Source organism: Sceloporus occidentalis, unplaced genomic scaffold (genome assembly GCF_023333645.1).
Source record: "Sceloporus occidentalis isolate IW3139 unplaced genomic scaffold, rSceOcc1.0.p SCAF_2, whole genome shotgun sequence".
Classification (NCBI taxonomy): Eukaryota; Metazoa; Chordata; class Lepidosauria; order Squamata; family Phrynosomatidae; genus Sceloporus; species Sceloporus occidentalis.
In genome coordinates this window covers 167,172,157-167,189,455 of record NW_028316982.1, presented here as the reverse complement: position 1 = coordinate 167,189,455, position 17,299 = coordinate 167,172,157, and the positions used below count along the sequence as shown (strand labels likewise).

The window sequence follows — 17,299 nt, the reverse complement described above, 5'->3', positions numbered from 1 at the left end:
AAAGCAGCATGCAAATGCAGAAGTGTCATCCTGTCAAAAGTTATCAATAAGAACAGAATCAAAAAGATCAAGCATGTAAAAATAGAAGTAGTTGACAAATGCAATTACACTTGCACCCCAGCCCCTTAATGAATTTTTATTGTCTACAGTATTCACGATGTATTCAGCTGCTTGAGAGATTAGTAGCATTGCCATGCAGTGGCATTGAAGAAGCATTTGTGCTAAAATTTCGTAAGCAATTACCTGTACAATCCAAGAAGCAGGTAATTGAACCCCTGAAGTATGATGAGCGGGGAGTGGCCTTTAGCACTGCAGAAGGTAACTTATTTTCTTTTTGCTTCTCCTTAGTTCGGACATAAAGTGCTTGGAGACCTGAAAAATCAACTATATATTCTATTGTTAACCTTATCTGTTGACATGGAAAAAAGAGCTATTGTGTCAATACTGGCATAGGCAGTGCACTATGTTCCATGCCATCATTCTTGTTTAATAAATTTTAAATAGATGGCTGTGAATTTTATATATTTGCAGACATTTCTTCCAGGTGTTTTCATCTGTGCAGAAAAGAAAGTACATATCAAAAGAATTAAGTCATTATAATCAGTGGCTCTTACTTCTGAGTAAACATCCATGCTAAAGATCAGGCTACAATTCAGTTTTTAATATGAATTTTATATACCATTCTGAAATTTTGTCATTGAACAGAGAGATGTACATGTATTGTATCAAAATAAAATAATGTAGATTCACAGATTTATCCGATAGATTCTGTAAATATTTGCAGCATTTGCACATTCAGTGTAGCATTTAGTATTATGCGACTACTATGTAGTGTTTTTTATACATATTTTAAAATTATTAATTGTTCATTAGGCTAATTTAGTAAATCCTTAGGGAGCAAAAGTTTAAGTTACCCATCAACATATCTAGTTTTCAGTATTACAGTGTCTCAGGTGAATATTAGAATCTCTTCCTGCCATTTCCTCCCTTAACTGTTTGGTCTGATGCAGGCTAAAGATGATCAAAATCTATCAGATAGGACAGACTTTGTTTATTTGAACACACTGTTTATAACAAGAGTAAGCATAAGAATGCATTACTTGTTTAGGTTACTAAATTTGTTCAGTGATCAGAATAGCTGGAAATGTTGGTCATACTTGACACAGTGATACGCATAATGAAATTCAGTGTAAGGAACTCAGTACAGTTCTTTACATTTTACAATTCAGTTACATTCTTTAGTCCAAGCAAAGTTTTCTGCAACTGAACTGTCATGTTCTGCAGTGTAGATTAAAAAAAAAAAAGGAATGTTCTTACAGTGCCATCGTATAAACATGTCTACACAGAAGTAAGGTACATTGAGTTCACTAACTCAGTAAACTCACAGTTTACCTCTCAGGAGTAAGCCCTACTGTGTGTAAGAAAAATGAGTAGAACTGAAGCCCTGAATGCATTTACTGTTGCAATGTTAATGCTAGTATGTGTTTTCTTCATTAATAATTAATAATATTTTTTCCTTCTAATTCACACCAAAGTCTCCTAAAAGTTTTGGTTCACCAGCATCGTTGCCACTCCTTATTAGTTTTTTCTACGTTTGTATCTCACATTTTAATGTTACATTACATAACATACAATGTTACATTAATGCACTCCAGAAAACTTGCAGAAGTGTATAAAAATAAAAATATAAAAATTAATAACAGAAATAAACAGGCAAAAAATGTGGGGGGAATTATATTGCCCTAGGTTTTTGCATATTGAGAATGGCATATATGCTACCCTTTTGGAAATACACAGGATATATACATAGCTTGTCTTTCAATGTTAATGAGACAGAGGATACGTATAGAACTTTTGCTTCAGTAGGTCACTCTTAGAGAATTAGCTATATGCGCTAGTCATATGTCTGTGAGTCTAGGCTGAATCTTCTGTCAAAAAACAGTTTCTGTCACAGATGATGCTGGCTGCCATGTTGAATTCTCAGAGTATGCTTCCCTCTGCTGGGGAAGAAGGGGAATATTTATAGCAACGGCACATAATTTCTCTTGTACAATACTGTTTTTTTTTCTTAAGATGAGCCATGTTTTTGTTCTTATTGTTTATCCCTTTTTGATAATTTATTCAAATCTGTTTAGAATTTTTATAACTGCTGCTTGCAGGGACAGGAAGAGATTATGTTGAAACCCTTTGTTATATAAAGAGGTTAGTCTCTTTGCTTTGTTACAATGCTAATATCAGGACTCAGCCATGCCACTTAGGGTTTCCTTGGCAACATTTTAGCAACCTCAGCTAAACAGAAAGTATCAGAACCCACTCAGTGGTCAATACCAAGAATTCCTGTCTGTTGGCTGGAAACCCACCCCCCCCCAACATTTTCATGATTTTACTTACTAGGGGAAAAAAGGGAAGTCTTTATCATAGGGGAGGGTCACAAGGCTGGCAACCTGAGTCTTTCCCAGCCAGGAACAAATTTAGAATCTCAGTCAGCACTTGGGATTCATGATAGTTATAATAGGCATTATTATATCATAGTCTGCAAATCAAGAATTGCTTCTTGCAAAGCAGAAGCCATCTCAACCTTGGCCTCAGCCTTTTTATTCATGGTGGCACTGTAGTTGATCAGTACAGGACCTTGCTTGATGTTTGAATAAAATTGTCTTTATGGAAAAAGCACTATGCGTTTAATCCTTGTTGGGATTTTCTTGTCATTAACATGCTGTGTATGTTGTTTGAAACATTAATGATATATATATATATATAAATATATACACACACACAATTATGTGTTTTCCAAGGCCGGAGAAAGACTGCAACAGCAACTGTTACTGTTTATGACAATGGAAGTGGGAAAATTACAATAAATGGAGATAATTATATACTTTACTTTCCAGTATTGCAGGACAGGTGAGTACACCGAGCAAAGATGTACTTATATTTTCAGTCTGGGGTAATTCTTTAAATTAGGCGGGTGGGTTGTAGAATCAACACTGTGGTGATTTTCTTAGTCTTGTTAGGTGTTTTTTTCTAATTAATAATTAAATTTTATTATTAAAACAAATAATAACACAACAAATATTACAAACTACCATCAACCCCGTCATTTAGACATAACACTTCCATCTTAAAAATAAGGACCCTACTTATTAATTACATACACTCATATTAATTATCCTATTTCCAACTAATTATAACAGTGTTATCAATAAGCCCTCCCTCGTCTCTCCTCCTCCTACTTTCCATAAACCCCAACCTTTATGTTTTATTTTAATACACATATTTAACCTCTAAATAAATCCAAATAACCTATTCATAATCATAATAACATCTTCCCCCCGTCCCCTTTCTACTTATTTTCTTTCATACTTTCATTCATCTCCCTTTCAATTTCTTTCCAGTCCTATCCTCCTCCCTCCATTACACTTTTTTACTCTTCCTACTCTTTCTGATTCATTCTCCATCCTTTATCTTTCAATCTCCATCCCTCCTACTTCTTCCTTAATCTTCTCAATCTTGTTCTCATCATTCCCATTCTCTTTCCTTACCTTTCTTTCTTCTAAATCTCCTTTCCTTTCACAACCCTTCTCATACCCTTTCTTCACTTACTCATACCTTCTTTACACTTAGATTTCTTCCTTCCTACTTTTCCTTCTTCCGCCCTCTTATTGTTAGTTCTTTCTTTTAAAATGAAAAATAATCAAGGTTGTCACTGTATATCTTGCTAATGGAACAATTAAAAAGCATGCAGGGTGTCATACTTTACCATTTTGTAACAATACAACAACAACAACAACAACAAAAGAGCCCTGAACCACTGTTGACCAGTCTTGCCCATGCTGGTGCTTCCCTAGACTTGTTGAGATACAGCTCTCTACTTCCCCATCATGAAGCACCAGATCAGAGTAGATGAACTGTACTCTTGTTAAAGGGTGAAGCTTCTTAGGTAAATGATTTGTTTCCATCACTTTTTAAATTTGCTGTGAAAGGTATATAGGAAGACCACTTAGGTCTCAGTCTTTTCAAATGACACAGAGCAGACTCCTGTACTGTTCTGAAACTCTTGTGCAAACCAGTCAATTTTCTTTTTTCACAAACATGGGTTGTTCTATTAAGTGATTGTAATATGACCCATCTACTGTGTGAAAAGGAAGTTTATGCAAATTAATTCTTAGTATTTATTAACATTAATTAATCTTTGACACAAAATGGGAATTGTGAGATCTGATAGGTGCCATTTATGTACGAGCTTTACTGATGGGAATGCAGCACTTTTCTTGGTTTGAATCCAGTATTTAATATACAGAGATGTAGTGATGGCTTTTGCTTGTGGCAGGTCTGTAAACTTGCACTGACCAAGCCAAGTGTTTCTCATAGAAGATTGATAATATCCCTGCAATGGCTATCTAAAAATGAAAAGAAAAGAAAAAAGGGGGGAGGGAGGGAAGAATTGTAGTCAAGGATCTCACAACAATGTAATACATAGGCTGAATATTTTTTGCAAGAAATAAATTATGCTGTTTCTCAGAATCTTGCTGCTTTTTTCATTTGAATCATTTGCGCTTTGCAAATGAGCCTGTCTTAGGTTTTGCTTTAGGAGTCTTCATTTCTATATTGGAATAGAAATGAACTTGGAACTGAGTTTTGTCACTGTGAAATTCCCCACCTGCAGGTGTCTTTCTAGATTTTTGTTCCCCTTTCAAAACATTTTGTATACTATCAAAGTATTACATCTGCATGGAAAGATTATCTGATCTAGTTTATTTTACTGTTAGCTATAACAAGTAGAAATGTGGACTGGATTTACTCTTTGCAGGTTTTTTTTTTCCCAAACAGATTTCAGTATCTCAGGAAAAATTTAATTTTAAAGAAATTTTATCATGGCTTTTTACAGGAATGGGAATATTTAAGCAAGCAGGCTGTCCCTCTTGGATCCCAGACTATGCTCCTGTGAGAGAAAAATGCACTGGATACTGGGGAAAGAGAGGACTATAGTCACTCTTGGAAGCCCCAAGGGCCAGCAGTTCTCTTTTGAAATGGTGCACTGATATAAGCATACCTGTATCTTTCTTTCACCAAAACAAGGAGGGTTGCAAACCAAACTTCATTCACTTCTGGTTTCAATTTGGGAAGCTTGTGTAGCCTATAGAGGGTGCTAGGTGTTGGCTACTAGCATACTACTGCCTACTCTTAACTGTCTTATGTATATTTATACAAGTGTAATAATTTTCAGAGAACAGCTGATGTTCCCATTCCAGTTTCTTGATCGACTGGAGAAACATGACATGATCTGCTCTGTTTCTGGAGGAGGAAGGGCAGCACAGGCTGGTGCAATCCGCTTAGCTTCTTCAAGAGCATTATGTAGTTTTATCACAGAAAATGAAGTTGAATCCATGAGGCAAGGTATAAGTATAAAGTGAAAGAATGATTTGACATTAGTTACTTGATTTACCTAATATACAGAGTTTCCTATATGTTGCATTAAAAGGTGTGTCATGGAAAATTATCTTATTTCGTGTTATAAAAATATGGAAGTAACTGTTGTGTAAAATACATATGGACAAGAAAAAGCTGATTCTGTGCTTGCTATTTGTCTCATAAAACCAGGAAAATTAAGCATTAAAGTTTCTATAAAATGTCCCAAAGGGCTGGGCTGGTTGAAGCAGCATATCCCAGGTTCCTCCCTCATTGCACAGTGTGGCCAGAAGGGAAGCCAAACTTACCCATAGTCCAAGGGCTAGCCAAGTGTGAGTGCAGCTTTTGTGTGTGCTTAGCCTAGCCTCAATCCGGGGTCAAGCTGTCTCCTATCTGACCCTTCCCTCTATTAAGGAGGTGGAAGAGGTAAAAGTGTAACACTGGGCTTCCTTTCCACAAGTCTCTTTCTACCTCTCCTTGCCTACAAAATAGAAGATTCCTGCTGCAAAAGTGAAAGCTTGATACCTTCCTTTCTTCTTGTCCTCCAACAGGTGCAGGCTGTTCTTTTTTTGCTGGGGCTGGGGGAACAAGGTTGTTTTTTGCATTCTGAACTTGCAACCCAGATTAGAATACTAGGGCCAGTGTGTCCAAACATAAATTGTTAATGGGTAAACCCATCAGTAAGAAGTGCCTTGGTGAGTGCAGTGTAAACTTTAAGCAAAAAAGCTGCCTTGTTTTCCATTCCTGCTGTGGCCCGTGGCAGATACTCACCTAACAGAACTGTCCCTCCCCATTCCTGCAGACATGTATTTACAGTACTAGGGGAAATCCCACCTCTTCATTTTTGTTTGGGTTTGCCTGTCTGCCAATTCTTGAAGTCATATGGCAGGCCTGGGGAAGTTAGGTGAATTTTAATTAATGCCTTGATTCAGAATAATTTCTAATTTCTGTCTATGTGCTGATTTGATGAGGATGAAGATGATAATACAACTGAAATATGCAATAAAACAGTGTTAAATGTCAAAGTGTGTGTGGGGAGAGGGGGGTTTGTTGATAATCCTCCCAATCAAGCCGCATATACTTTAATCCTGATTTTGTGGAAGAGAATTATGGCTTTCCAATATTCTTCCAACCCAGTTCTGAGAAATTCTAAGCTTTGCTTTGTGACAGAAAATCAAAGGGGTGAAAACTATTTTTGGGGAACTAGGAAGAACACTACAAAAGCACAAAGTGTATGAACAAAGTAAATTTTACATTTCAAACGAATATTCCTAAAGATGGTTATGGGAAGCACCTGCTTACTTGTACTACCTCTGCCTACATCCAGGAAGCAACAACTTCTGTTGTTCAATATGGTAATAAGTATAGAGGGTTTTTTTTTAATGTGCTGTATTCAACTGCTACCCCACCCCCAAAAGACAGCACAACAAACCTATGTAGAATTTACAGGCTGAAGTTTAAATCTTAGAAAAATGGTTACGTTTCTGATACTCCACTAAATTGCTGAGGGCTTCAACGTGAGTTTCCCCCTTTCACCCCCAGACTCCACCATTCTGAGTAGCCCTGAAATTTCTGTAACTGAACTGCATCAAACTCTTCTTCTTACCTTTGCAGCTGGTCTCCTGACAGCTGATCCTCGTGTGAAAGAAAGAAAAAAGCCTGGCCAGGAGGGAGCCCGCAGAAAGTTCACATGGAAGAAGCGCTGAATCAGAGGATGAAGGAACACACATTGCTGTTCTTACAAAATATTTTATATATGTGTGTATATATATTTGTAACTAAAGTGTATTTCACCTTCTTTCCATTGTGGTTCTTCATTGTACAAAACATTAATCCTCAGTCAGTGGAACAACTGGAAAGCACTGTGTCTACTTAATCTATTGGAGGTAACAAACCAGCTGACAGCAGTGTTCCTTCCTACCAAGCAGATGGTTAGAATTTACTCCAATAAACTAAAGACAGGATAGAGAGGCAGCCTGACAGCATTTAGGATCATTGTGGCAAACCTATGGCACACAGAGCCATTTCTGAGGGCACACAGAGAGACAGGTGGGCGGGGAGAGAGGAGGAACAGGTGCTGCATGTCTGTTCCTCCTCCCCCACCACCACCATCCTGGGCCTTTGGCTGTGTCCAGGGAAGTCCTGTCTCCTGAAGTCCCACCCCTGGAGGTCCCAGTCCCCTCTGGAAGTATTCCCCCAGCACTAGGTAATACTCGGTGTGGAAACACCTTTGAATTTGGGCACTTGGTTTCTAACAGGTTTTAAGAAATGGGGCTCTACTCTATCTGTTATGCAAAAAGCTTCAATTTTATTGAGTATTCCATATGAAAAAGCAGGGCAGTGAATATACCTATTTGTACATAAAATTCTTATGTGACCTCCTTTTAAATAATGAAAATAATTTGTTTTCTAGCACTGTGCCAATAAACTGACATTAACCCTCAGGACAGAACAGGGTAATGACTTCTCATTGCTACATTTGTACTATTGTTCATGATTCTAGTTCATGTCCTTCATGAATCAGGCCATAGTAGTATATTTGGCCATAGAATCATAGAGTTGGAAGAGACCACATGGGCCATCCAGTCCAACCCCCTGCCATGCAGGAACTCTCAATCAAAGTATACCCAACAGATGGCCATCCAGCCCCTGTTTTAAAGACTTCCAAGGAGGGAAACTCCACCACACTCTGTTGGTCAGGAAGTTCCTCCTAATGTTGAGGTGGAATCTCTTTTTCTGTAGCTTGCATCTATTGTTCCGTGTTCTAGTCTCTGGAGCAGCAGAAAACAAGCTTGCTCCCTCAATATGACATCCTTTCAAATATTTAAACAGGGCTATCATACCACCTCTTAACCTTCTCTTCTCCAGACTAAACATCCCCAGTTCCCTGAGTCATTCCTCATAGGGGATGGTTTCCAATTGCTAGTCCCAAGTAGAGTAGACACTGAATCGATTCCTGAATGGCAGTAATTTATCTAACATCTATCTAAATCCTGCTGTTTCATTTGTTCTGTTCTAGTTGGGAACCAGCTAGATATTTAGGCCTTGATATTTTATGTAGTGGAATAATTCTGTTGCTCTTCTCCCAAGTATAACATTTTCAGATTTTAACTACACACAGAGAAAAATTGTGAAACTTCCAAATGCCTTTTGAAGTATTGCTAGCTGTTAGTACCTCTTCTTAACCACAAGATGGGGTTATTTACTGCTGTTAATAAGCATGAATAGGCTACTCGAAGGAAAGATTAAGGAAATAATGAAATAGTTGTGTCAAACCTTTAATGAAAATATTTATATAATGGACTTCATTATATTTATATCACAGGCTATTTTACATATATATATGCCATTTATGCAATTTTTGATTAATTTGTGGGCTCACTTATGGCAATCCTAAGGCATGGGGTTTTCCTGGCAAGATTTGTTCTGAGAAGATTTGCCATTGCCTTCCTCTGGGGCTGAGAGTATGTGACATGCCCAAGATCACCAAATGGATTTCTGTGGCTGAGCAGGGATTTGAGCCCTGGGTTCCAGAGTCCTAGTCCAACACTCAAACCACTACAGCATGTTTAAATAGGGTTGGAAAATACTTAGTTTCTTGAACATTATTAGGTGTAATAATAAGCAGATCAATTAGCTTTTTGATCAGTTAAAAAGATTCCCTAATTGAGCACAGAAGTGATTTTTTTTCACTATTGTTATAAAAATGAGTTGGTGACATCTTAAGAGAATCAAAGCCTGCTTCAACACCTTTGTGCATTGTCTAATACAAAAGAAGGTGTTTTTTTTTTTCAGAAGTATTCATATATAGTTATTCAATTAACATAAAATTAATCATCTATGACTATCTTAATTGCTAGCTCCAACTATTATTATGGGGGTTGGGTGTCTGAGAAAGACATTAATATCAAAGGCCCGCTGAAGCTAGAGTGGGAGTATGCTGAGCTGTAAAATGACAGGGTGAAATCAGTATGTAATTATATTTTTATGTAGTAATGTTTCATCACGTATTTTCTATAGTAGTGGTTTGAGCTTTGGACTGTGACTCTGGAGACCAGGGTTCAATTACTCACTCAGCCATGAAACCCATTGGGTGACCTTGGGCAAATCACACTCTCTCAGCCTCAGGGGCAGGCAGTAGTTAACCTCTGGATAAATTTTGCCAAGAAAACCCCATGATAGGTTTCCTTGGGGTAGGAAATTAATTGAAAGGCACAACAACAATGCTAAACAGTAAAACAAATAGGATTAAATGCACTGACCAGTTTTCCTATGCACACTGGTTCTTTGTGAAGTATTCTTTCTTTCTTTCTTTTCTTACATCCTGCCTTTCTCCCAACATAGAGACTTGAAGCAGCTAAAGTAGGAAGACTCGAAAGTAGAGTAGAAAGTAGCTGAAAACAAACTAGCCCTCTTGCATACAATTCTGTGCAATCATATGTACCACTGTAAGTTCCATATAAGTGGTACTATGAAGCAGATGCAAGAAGAACCACTGCATGGTTAGCTATGGGTAGTCAGTTATCCTCTTGCAAGGGTGTACTGATATAGTTACCAAGCCACCCATCCATCACTTTATACCTTCCTTTTTCTCAGGCTGGGACTCCAGATGGCTTACAAGAGACAGAAAATTACAATAAAAGTACACATGGTTAAGGACATACAAAAGTTGAGACTAATTCAAAACGGAGTTACAACCATTAAATTGGGCCTGAAGGTGATCCCTCTAAGACGGTGGTTCCCAACCTGTGGGTCGGGACCCCTTTGGGGGTCGAATGATCCTTTCATGGGGGTCGCCTAAGGCCATTGGAAAACACCTATTTAATTACAGTTATGAAGTAGCAATGAAAATAATTTCATGGGTTTGGGTCACCACAACATGAGGAACTGTATTAAAGGATCCCGGCATTAAGAAGGTTGGGAACCACTTCTCTAAGAGCCAGTGGATACGTTGTCCATTGGGTTCACTGTGGTATGACCAGGCTCTATCAGAACTTAACAGGAACAGCACGCAGTTGTAAAACAATAAGTAGAAATGTATTAATACACAAGTAGATCACACATTAACACCTGAACTATTTAATCATTCACAGCTCCCCCAAACCCTATTAATTTCTTCCCGTGGTTGACTGACCTGTCTCTGGTATCTTTTTTCTATGTGCCTTTGATCAGAGACAAGCCTTGGCTCTGTATTCTTTCTTTTTTTACACACACACACATCCTATTCACAGCATTTCCAGTGCTGTGATTGGCTGGCTCTTCCACAAGCACCATCAAAAGTCCTTTTCTTTTAAGACAATCAGTTCTCAAAGGCTTGATGGAATACGTTTTCCACCTACTACTGAAAAGACAGCACTGAAAGAGTCCTCTTAACCTCCCTAAGGAAAGGTGCTCCAAAGGTCCTCTCTTGCATTCATTCCCATCAAACATGCCTATAAAAGTGATGAGATAGAAATAAGTACCTTCTCTGGAGATCTTAGAGCTTGGGTGGGCTTATAAGGGAAAATTGGATCCTTTAGGTAGCTTGGAACACAGCCATATAGTGCTTTAACCAGCCCAGAAACAGCCTGGCAGCCAGTGGAGCTGTTGCGACGAGGGATTATTTGAAGCATGCCCCCTATATCAAGCAGTCATCTGGCTGTCGTACTTTGGGCCATTTGAAGTTTTTGAACACCATTCAAAGGCAGCCCCATTTATAGTGCATTGCATTGTGCAACTAAGGATGTATCTAAGGATGTTGCTTAGGACTTAACTAAGGCATGTCATTGTGCCAAATCAGACATACCAAGGAATGGGCACACCTAATGTGCAAATGCATTCCTGGAGACTGCAAAAATGGAAGCATCCAGGTTCAGGTCTTAGTCTGGCAATCTGCTAACTTTGTCTTCCCGGGAGAGTATAAACCCATTCAGCAAAGGCTGAATCCTTAAATACCCTTCCATTTGGAGAGGTAGTAAGAATACAAGTACAGTGCAGGCCCAGGAGAAAAGTACCTTAGGAAAAGGCTGCAATTCTCAAGATTTGCCAGTATAATTATAGGCTACCTGAAGCATCCAGCATGCCTGGACTGCATTTAGTAGATGATTTTAAATATTGCTATAACTTTACACCAGAATTCAAAATTTCAGTAGCTGTGTAGGCTAGTAGAAGTGGTTAAGAGTTGCATGAATTTAGCCATGGAAACCCACTGGGTGATCTTGAGCAAGTCACACCCTCTCAGTCCCAGAAAACCCTGCAATGGGTTCCCCTTAGGGTTGCTTGTACGTTGGAAGGCCCCCTGTTACTGTTATTATTCAAAGACCTAGCCGTGTTAGTCTGGAAAATCAGTATCTTGCAGCACCTTTGAAATGTAAATGAAATACCAAATTTTGTAGCAGGAGCTTTCTTGGACTTGAGCCTACAGAAGAGAGCAGTTGGTAGCCTGAGCCTTTTGTAAACTTGAGCCTAGAAAGAGAGAGGTTGACAGCATCGGATTTTTTAGACTTGAGCCTACAAAAGAGATGTTGGTAGCAGGAACTTTCCTAGACTTGAGCTTAGAAAGAGAGAAGTTGGTAGCCTGAGCTTTCTTGGACTTAAGTCTATGAAAGAGAGAGGATGGTAGCCTGAGCTTTCCTACAGACTTGAGCCTACTTAGGGCTCAGGTCTAAGAAAACTCCTGCCTCTCTTTCCCTTCCTCTCAAAAGGTGCTGCTGATCCCTCTGTGTATTGCTGTTGTTGTTTAGGAGAAGGTTTGCCAAGCACTCCTCCAGTGCCTCCCTAAACTAGAGACCCCAGGATGCCCTGGATCCTTCTTGGCCATGAAGATGGTGGGGGGCATCATGGTGAAGAAGGTCCCTGGCTCTAGCTTGCTGCTGCCTCTTTGGGAGCAGCGATGGCTCTGGATGTCCTGCAGGGGGCGCCCTTCCCCTTGGTCTGGCAGAGAGGGCCGGGCCTTGGAGGAGAGAGGCCTCCTGGAAAGAAGGCAGGGAAGGGAAGAGATGGCCGGGGAAAGGCTGTGCTTTGATGCTGCTGCAGGAGAGGCTTTGTTTGCTTGCAGCCGAAGGCAGGTAGGCGGCAGGGGAGGGACTGCTGCTGCTGATCCCATTGCTGCAGGAGGGGCTGGGGAGGATGGGGAAGAAAGCACTCCGCCACTCCTTAATCAGGCAAGGCAGTGCAAAGCAACCCTGCTCTTTCTCTCTCTCAGCTTATCCTTTTTAGCCTATATTGTAAGTTGTTTTACAGTCTCTTGGGTTTTTTTATGATTGTGATTATTTTGAAATGCATATTTTTATGTTTATTGTATTTTACTGTTTTTTCTCCTTGATTCCTTCGGGAAAAGGCGGGCTATTAATAATAATAATAATAATAATAATAATAATAATAATTCTGTCCCTGGGAGCCCTCCTGGGGCCCTTTGCTCAGCAGATCCCCTCCTGGGGATAGTCTTCCTAGCCACCTGCACCTGACATTTCCTACCCTGATCCTCCAGCCCCAGGGATCTTGCCCCCATTTCCCCAAAAGGCAAAGGCAGCCTATTCCATGGCATAAGGGATCCCCAGTGGAGGAAGTTCTGCTGCTTTTGGAGGCATCCAGGGGGAGCAGATGTCCTCTATCTCAGCCATCTTCTGTCCAGGAGGAATTCACCTAAGGTCCTCCATTCTGAGCAGGGCTAAGAAGCATGGGTTTATAGTTACAGGAGTGTTTAGGGCTTTGCTTTTGCAGTGGCTTGCATTTTTCTTCTTCTTGAATGCCCTACATTTTACAGGGCCTTGTCCTCCTTTGCTGTTAGGAGACCTGGTTGCCCTGGAGGCATCACTTTTGAAAAAGGGGGCTCAGCAAATGGGCTAGTATGTGAATGGGTAGCTTAAGCAAGCAATGAAGGAAGGAAGGACATGGAAAGCTGGGTTTCCAAAATTGGGTGCCCTCCCTAAACCCTTCCCCTGCAGTTTATTTTGAAGGAACTTTGTTGTGGTTGTTCACTGTCCAAGAGTAAACCTCGACTCATGGCGATCTTGGATGAGACATCTCCAAGACCCCTGGTCCACCATTGCTCTGCTCAGGTCCTGCAAGTTGAGTCTGTCCATTTGACATGTGGCCTTCATCTCTTTCTACTTCCCTTCAGCTTCCCCAGCATCATTATCTTTTCATGCATAGTCGTGATGTGGCCAAAGTACAGCAGCCTCAAAATGGTCATCTTGACCTCTGGGGCATTACAGGCTTGATCTGTTCTAGGACCCATTTGTTTGTCTTTTCATCCATCCATGGGATCCTTAGCACTCTTCTGCAGCACCACATCGCAAATGAATTCAAAGATATAGCCATGCTAGTCTGTAGAATCAGTATGTAGAGAGATCTTGTAGCACCTTTGAGACTAACTGAAAGAAAGAAATTGGCAGCATGAGCTTTCCTAGACTTCAATCTACTAATGCATCTGAGGAAGTAGACAAGTATATGAAAGCTCATGCTGCCAATTTCTTTCTTTCAGCTAGTCTCAGAGGTGCTACAAGAGATCTCAAATGAGATCATTTTCTTTTTATCTGCTTTCTTCGCTGATCTGTATGTAGTGATGGGGAATACAATGGCTTGGACAATTCTTAGTTCCTTAAAATTTAAGCCTTTGCCTAAGTCAACAACACTCTAAGGCAGTGCTTCTCAATTATTTTCTGTCATGCCCCCCCTAGGAAGAAGAAAACATTTCACGCCCCCCGCACGACTGTAAATAGTATCATTTGTCTATAAAATTGTTATAAGTACACCTCTGCATAACAGAGCGTCGCACCCCCCTTTATGGAGCCTCGCGCCCCCCCTGGGGGGCCCGCCCCACTATTTGAGAACTACTGCTCTAAGGAAAGCACCACTGTACCTTGCAGTGGGTTCCGTTCTCCTTGGGTTCCAAAAAGCCAAGCCGATGGAGGCCTTCTCTCCCCCTCCATTCTCACTGTCTGCCCAGATTCAGGGTGATTGTTGACACCACAAGTGTTCTCATTTCAAGAGTGATCAAACTGTGGGTCTGGATTCCCCTGAGCTCTTGCCCTCTACATGTGATGTACTACAGGGCCTATCCCTAGGACATCCAGACCATGGTAGCTGGGGATGATGGGAGCAACACCAATGGAGGGCTTCTGCTTGGGCAAGGCTACTGGCCTAAAAACTCCCAGCTGTTAATAGTATGCAGGAAGGATGCAAGATAGCCTGTGCTCTCTCCCTGCGTCCTGCCACTGGTACGACCACAAGAAATGCTTCTCTGGTCTGGCTTCCCTGTCAGTCAGTCTATTCAAGTTTTTACTCAGAATTTTAAAGCAATTATTTGCTGTGCCAATTTGGGGGAGCCAGGTTCAAGCACTGTTGTTGACATTTGCTTCTCAGGATGGCTTACATTTATGAATGAGACATCCAAGCATCAACAGCTCTACTCCGGTCTTGTAAACTCAGCTACTACTGAGTGCTTCTCGGGCTATCTGATGTAGGGGACTGGCAGTATTTTTCCCCAGTGTGTCAAGGACTGTCACCATATTTGTTCTCATTGGCTACAGTTCCTTCTTGAAAACTTACCAGGGACTGGCAGCTAGTGGTGGTCCAGGGATCACTACTTTGAGTAACACTGACTTGGTCTAACAATCGATAATATGGTCTTCCTTTTTGCCTGCTGCTCTCCACTTTTCCTAGCATCTTTTCCATTGAGTCATGTTGTCTCATGCTATGTCCAAAATACCATAGATTCAGTTTAGTATTTTGACTTCTAGGGAATTCATGCTTCATTTGCTCTATGACTCATTTCTTTGCCTTTTGGGTAGTTCATGGTATCTGTGGAATTCTCTTCTAGTACCACAATTCAGATAAGTTGATCTTCTTCCTTTCAGCTTTCACAACCATACATTGCAGTCAGAAATACTACAACACGGATGATCCTGATTTTGGTATTTAATGATATAGCTTATATTTTTATACTTGGGGTCTAATTCTTTTATAACTGCAGCAGTGATTCTTCAGTTACAGTATCCATTTTGATTAATGACTGTACCAAGGTATAGAAAACCTTTTCACCCTTTTGAACTCTTTGTCGTCCACTTTTAAATGATGTAAATCATCTGTCATCAAGTATAGTTCCTCTCAAGTTTAAGCTGGCTTTCTGCTACTATTATCATTGATTGAAAACTACATATATTCAGCTTCCAGCAGTTCTCTGACATCATCTCAACCTAGTCTCTCTTTGAATTGTGTGTGTGTGTGTGTCTCACACATGTGTACTCTCCTTGCTCCCAGAGCTGATATCCTGTACCCTCATGATATCTAGTCTAGATATTCACACAGAAGTAGAAGCAACAAACGGCTGCTGCTCCTGTTCCTTGTGACAACACAACACAGCCACAACACAGTACTGCATGTTACAAGCAAACTCTTCATGTTGTGGGAAGCCTCCCAATGAAACAAACCCATAGTCTAGAAGTCCCATATTTGTTTGAAGACTTACTCTTTATGCATTTTCATGTAATCAGGCAATCTTTATCACAGTTAGCCTTCTTCTAAATTCATTGATTTTGATGCTATTTCTATGCTGCCCCTAACCATAGATAAAAAGGTATGAAAATATAGTGGCCTGTTACAGACAGCCAAAATAAAGCTGCTTCGAGTCACAGTGGAGGTATGGTGTTTCAATGATGCATGCGTCCTAAGAGTCCAGAAGTTGCACCAAAGCCACGCTCCAGCCCTAAGGACTGGAGTGTGGCTTTGGTGTGGCTTCTAGACTCTTAGGACGCATGCATCATTGAAACACTATACCTCCACTGTGACTCGAAGCAGCTTTATTTTGGCTGTCTGTAACAGGCCAATATTAACAATTTTAAAATGTAGTGGAAAACCCCTGAGGGAATTTGAGCAATAATGTTAAACACATCAAACCCTGAACCTCAACCAGGTTGTGGATTTGTTAGAAATAAATTTTATTCTCCTGACTTATGTTATTTCTGCCTGTTTTGTCAAGATGGATCACTCCACTGGGTCATCATGTCTGCCCTTTTCAAGTGAGGGATTGCCATGGAGATCTGGGGAAGAATATGAATGCTGCTTCCTTGCCAGAGGAGATCTGACTCAACCTACTAATAGGGCCTGGATTTTAAAGGCTTGCATTAGGCGGCATGGTTCAACCCCCATTCATAAAGTGCTACCTTGCTGTGATGTTTCATAGATCATAGATGGCCCTTATCACAAGGTTTAGGTTGAAAGCACTTCTTTTGTCTAATATTCATTTAAAGACAAATGTTTCATTTCAACAGGAAGCATTGAGAACTGTCAGGTTAAGTGGCTCATTTAAATATTGCTCATGTATCTTTATCATGTCAAAAAAAAATTTAAGGGCCTTTTCCCCCATTACTGTAAGTAAGCCAGATGGATAGGCCAAAATGATGATGGGTAATGGTGTCATTTTTTCCACAATGACTTTTTAGTCCCCTCCCCCACCCTAAAATATTTTGTTGCAGATAAACCCTGAGAAGTACTTCATGTAAAGAATGCTTATACAGTATACATGTTCACAAGCATGCAGATCACAGTTTGGGAGTAACTTATTATAAGTATCTTTGTTGTCTGCCTTCAGATCATTTCTGACTTATGGTGACCCTTAGGTGACCCTATCATGGGGTTTTTTTTGGCAGGTTTCTTCACAGGGGGTTTGCCATTGCCATCCTCTGAGGCTGAGAGTGTGACTTTCCCAAGGCCACCCAGTATTTTTCATGGCTCATCGGGATTCAAACTCTGGTCTCCAGAGTCATACTCCAGCACTCAAACCACTGTAGCACACTGGCTCTCTAGTGGTTTGCAATTGGTTCCTTTACTCAGTAACAAGCTTATCCTTGCATCTGTAATTTAATGAGGTATAATACATTTTGCAGTGGGACTATCATTTTAAAGTTAT

The 17,299-nt window shown here is 40.3% G+C and overlaps 1 protein-coding gene across 2 annotated transcripts in view; it reads left to right on the top strand.

Annotated features, from left to right (window-relative positions):
* Positions 1–17,299, top strand: part of LOC149319260 (small ribosomal subunit protein uS9m-like) — a 56,142-nt gene that overhangs the window by 35,414 nt on the left and 3,429 nt on the right. Inside the window, exons 8-11 of one of the 2 annotated variants that reach the window (XR_016280172.1) lie at positions 150–318; positions 2,796–2,904; positions 5,228–5,397; positions 7,024–7,167. Coding sequence is in view for 1 of the 2 variants with exons in the window: in XM_089511394.1 (XP_089367520.1) it covers positions 150–318; positions 2,796–2,904; positions 5,228–5,397; positions 7,024–7,115 (540 nt within the window). In the remaining variant the exon portion in view is untranslated. Of the gene's footprint in view, positions 1–149; positions 319–2,795; positions 2,905–5,227; positions 5,398–7,023; positions 7,208–17,299 lie in introns of those variants that run through there. The other variant, XM_089511394.1, reaches the window with a different exon arrangement.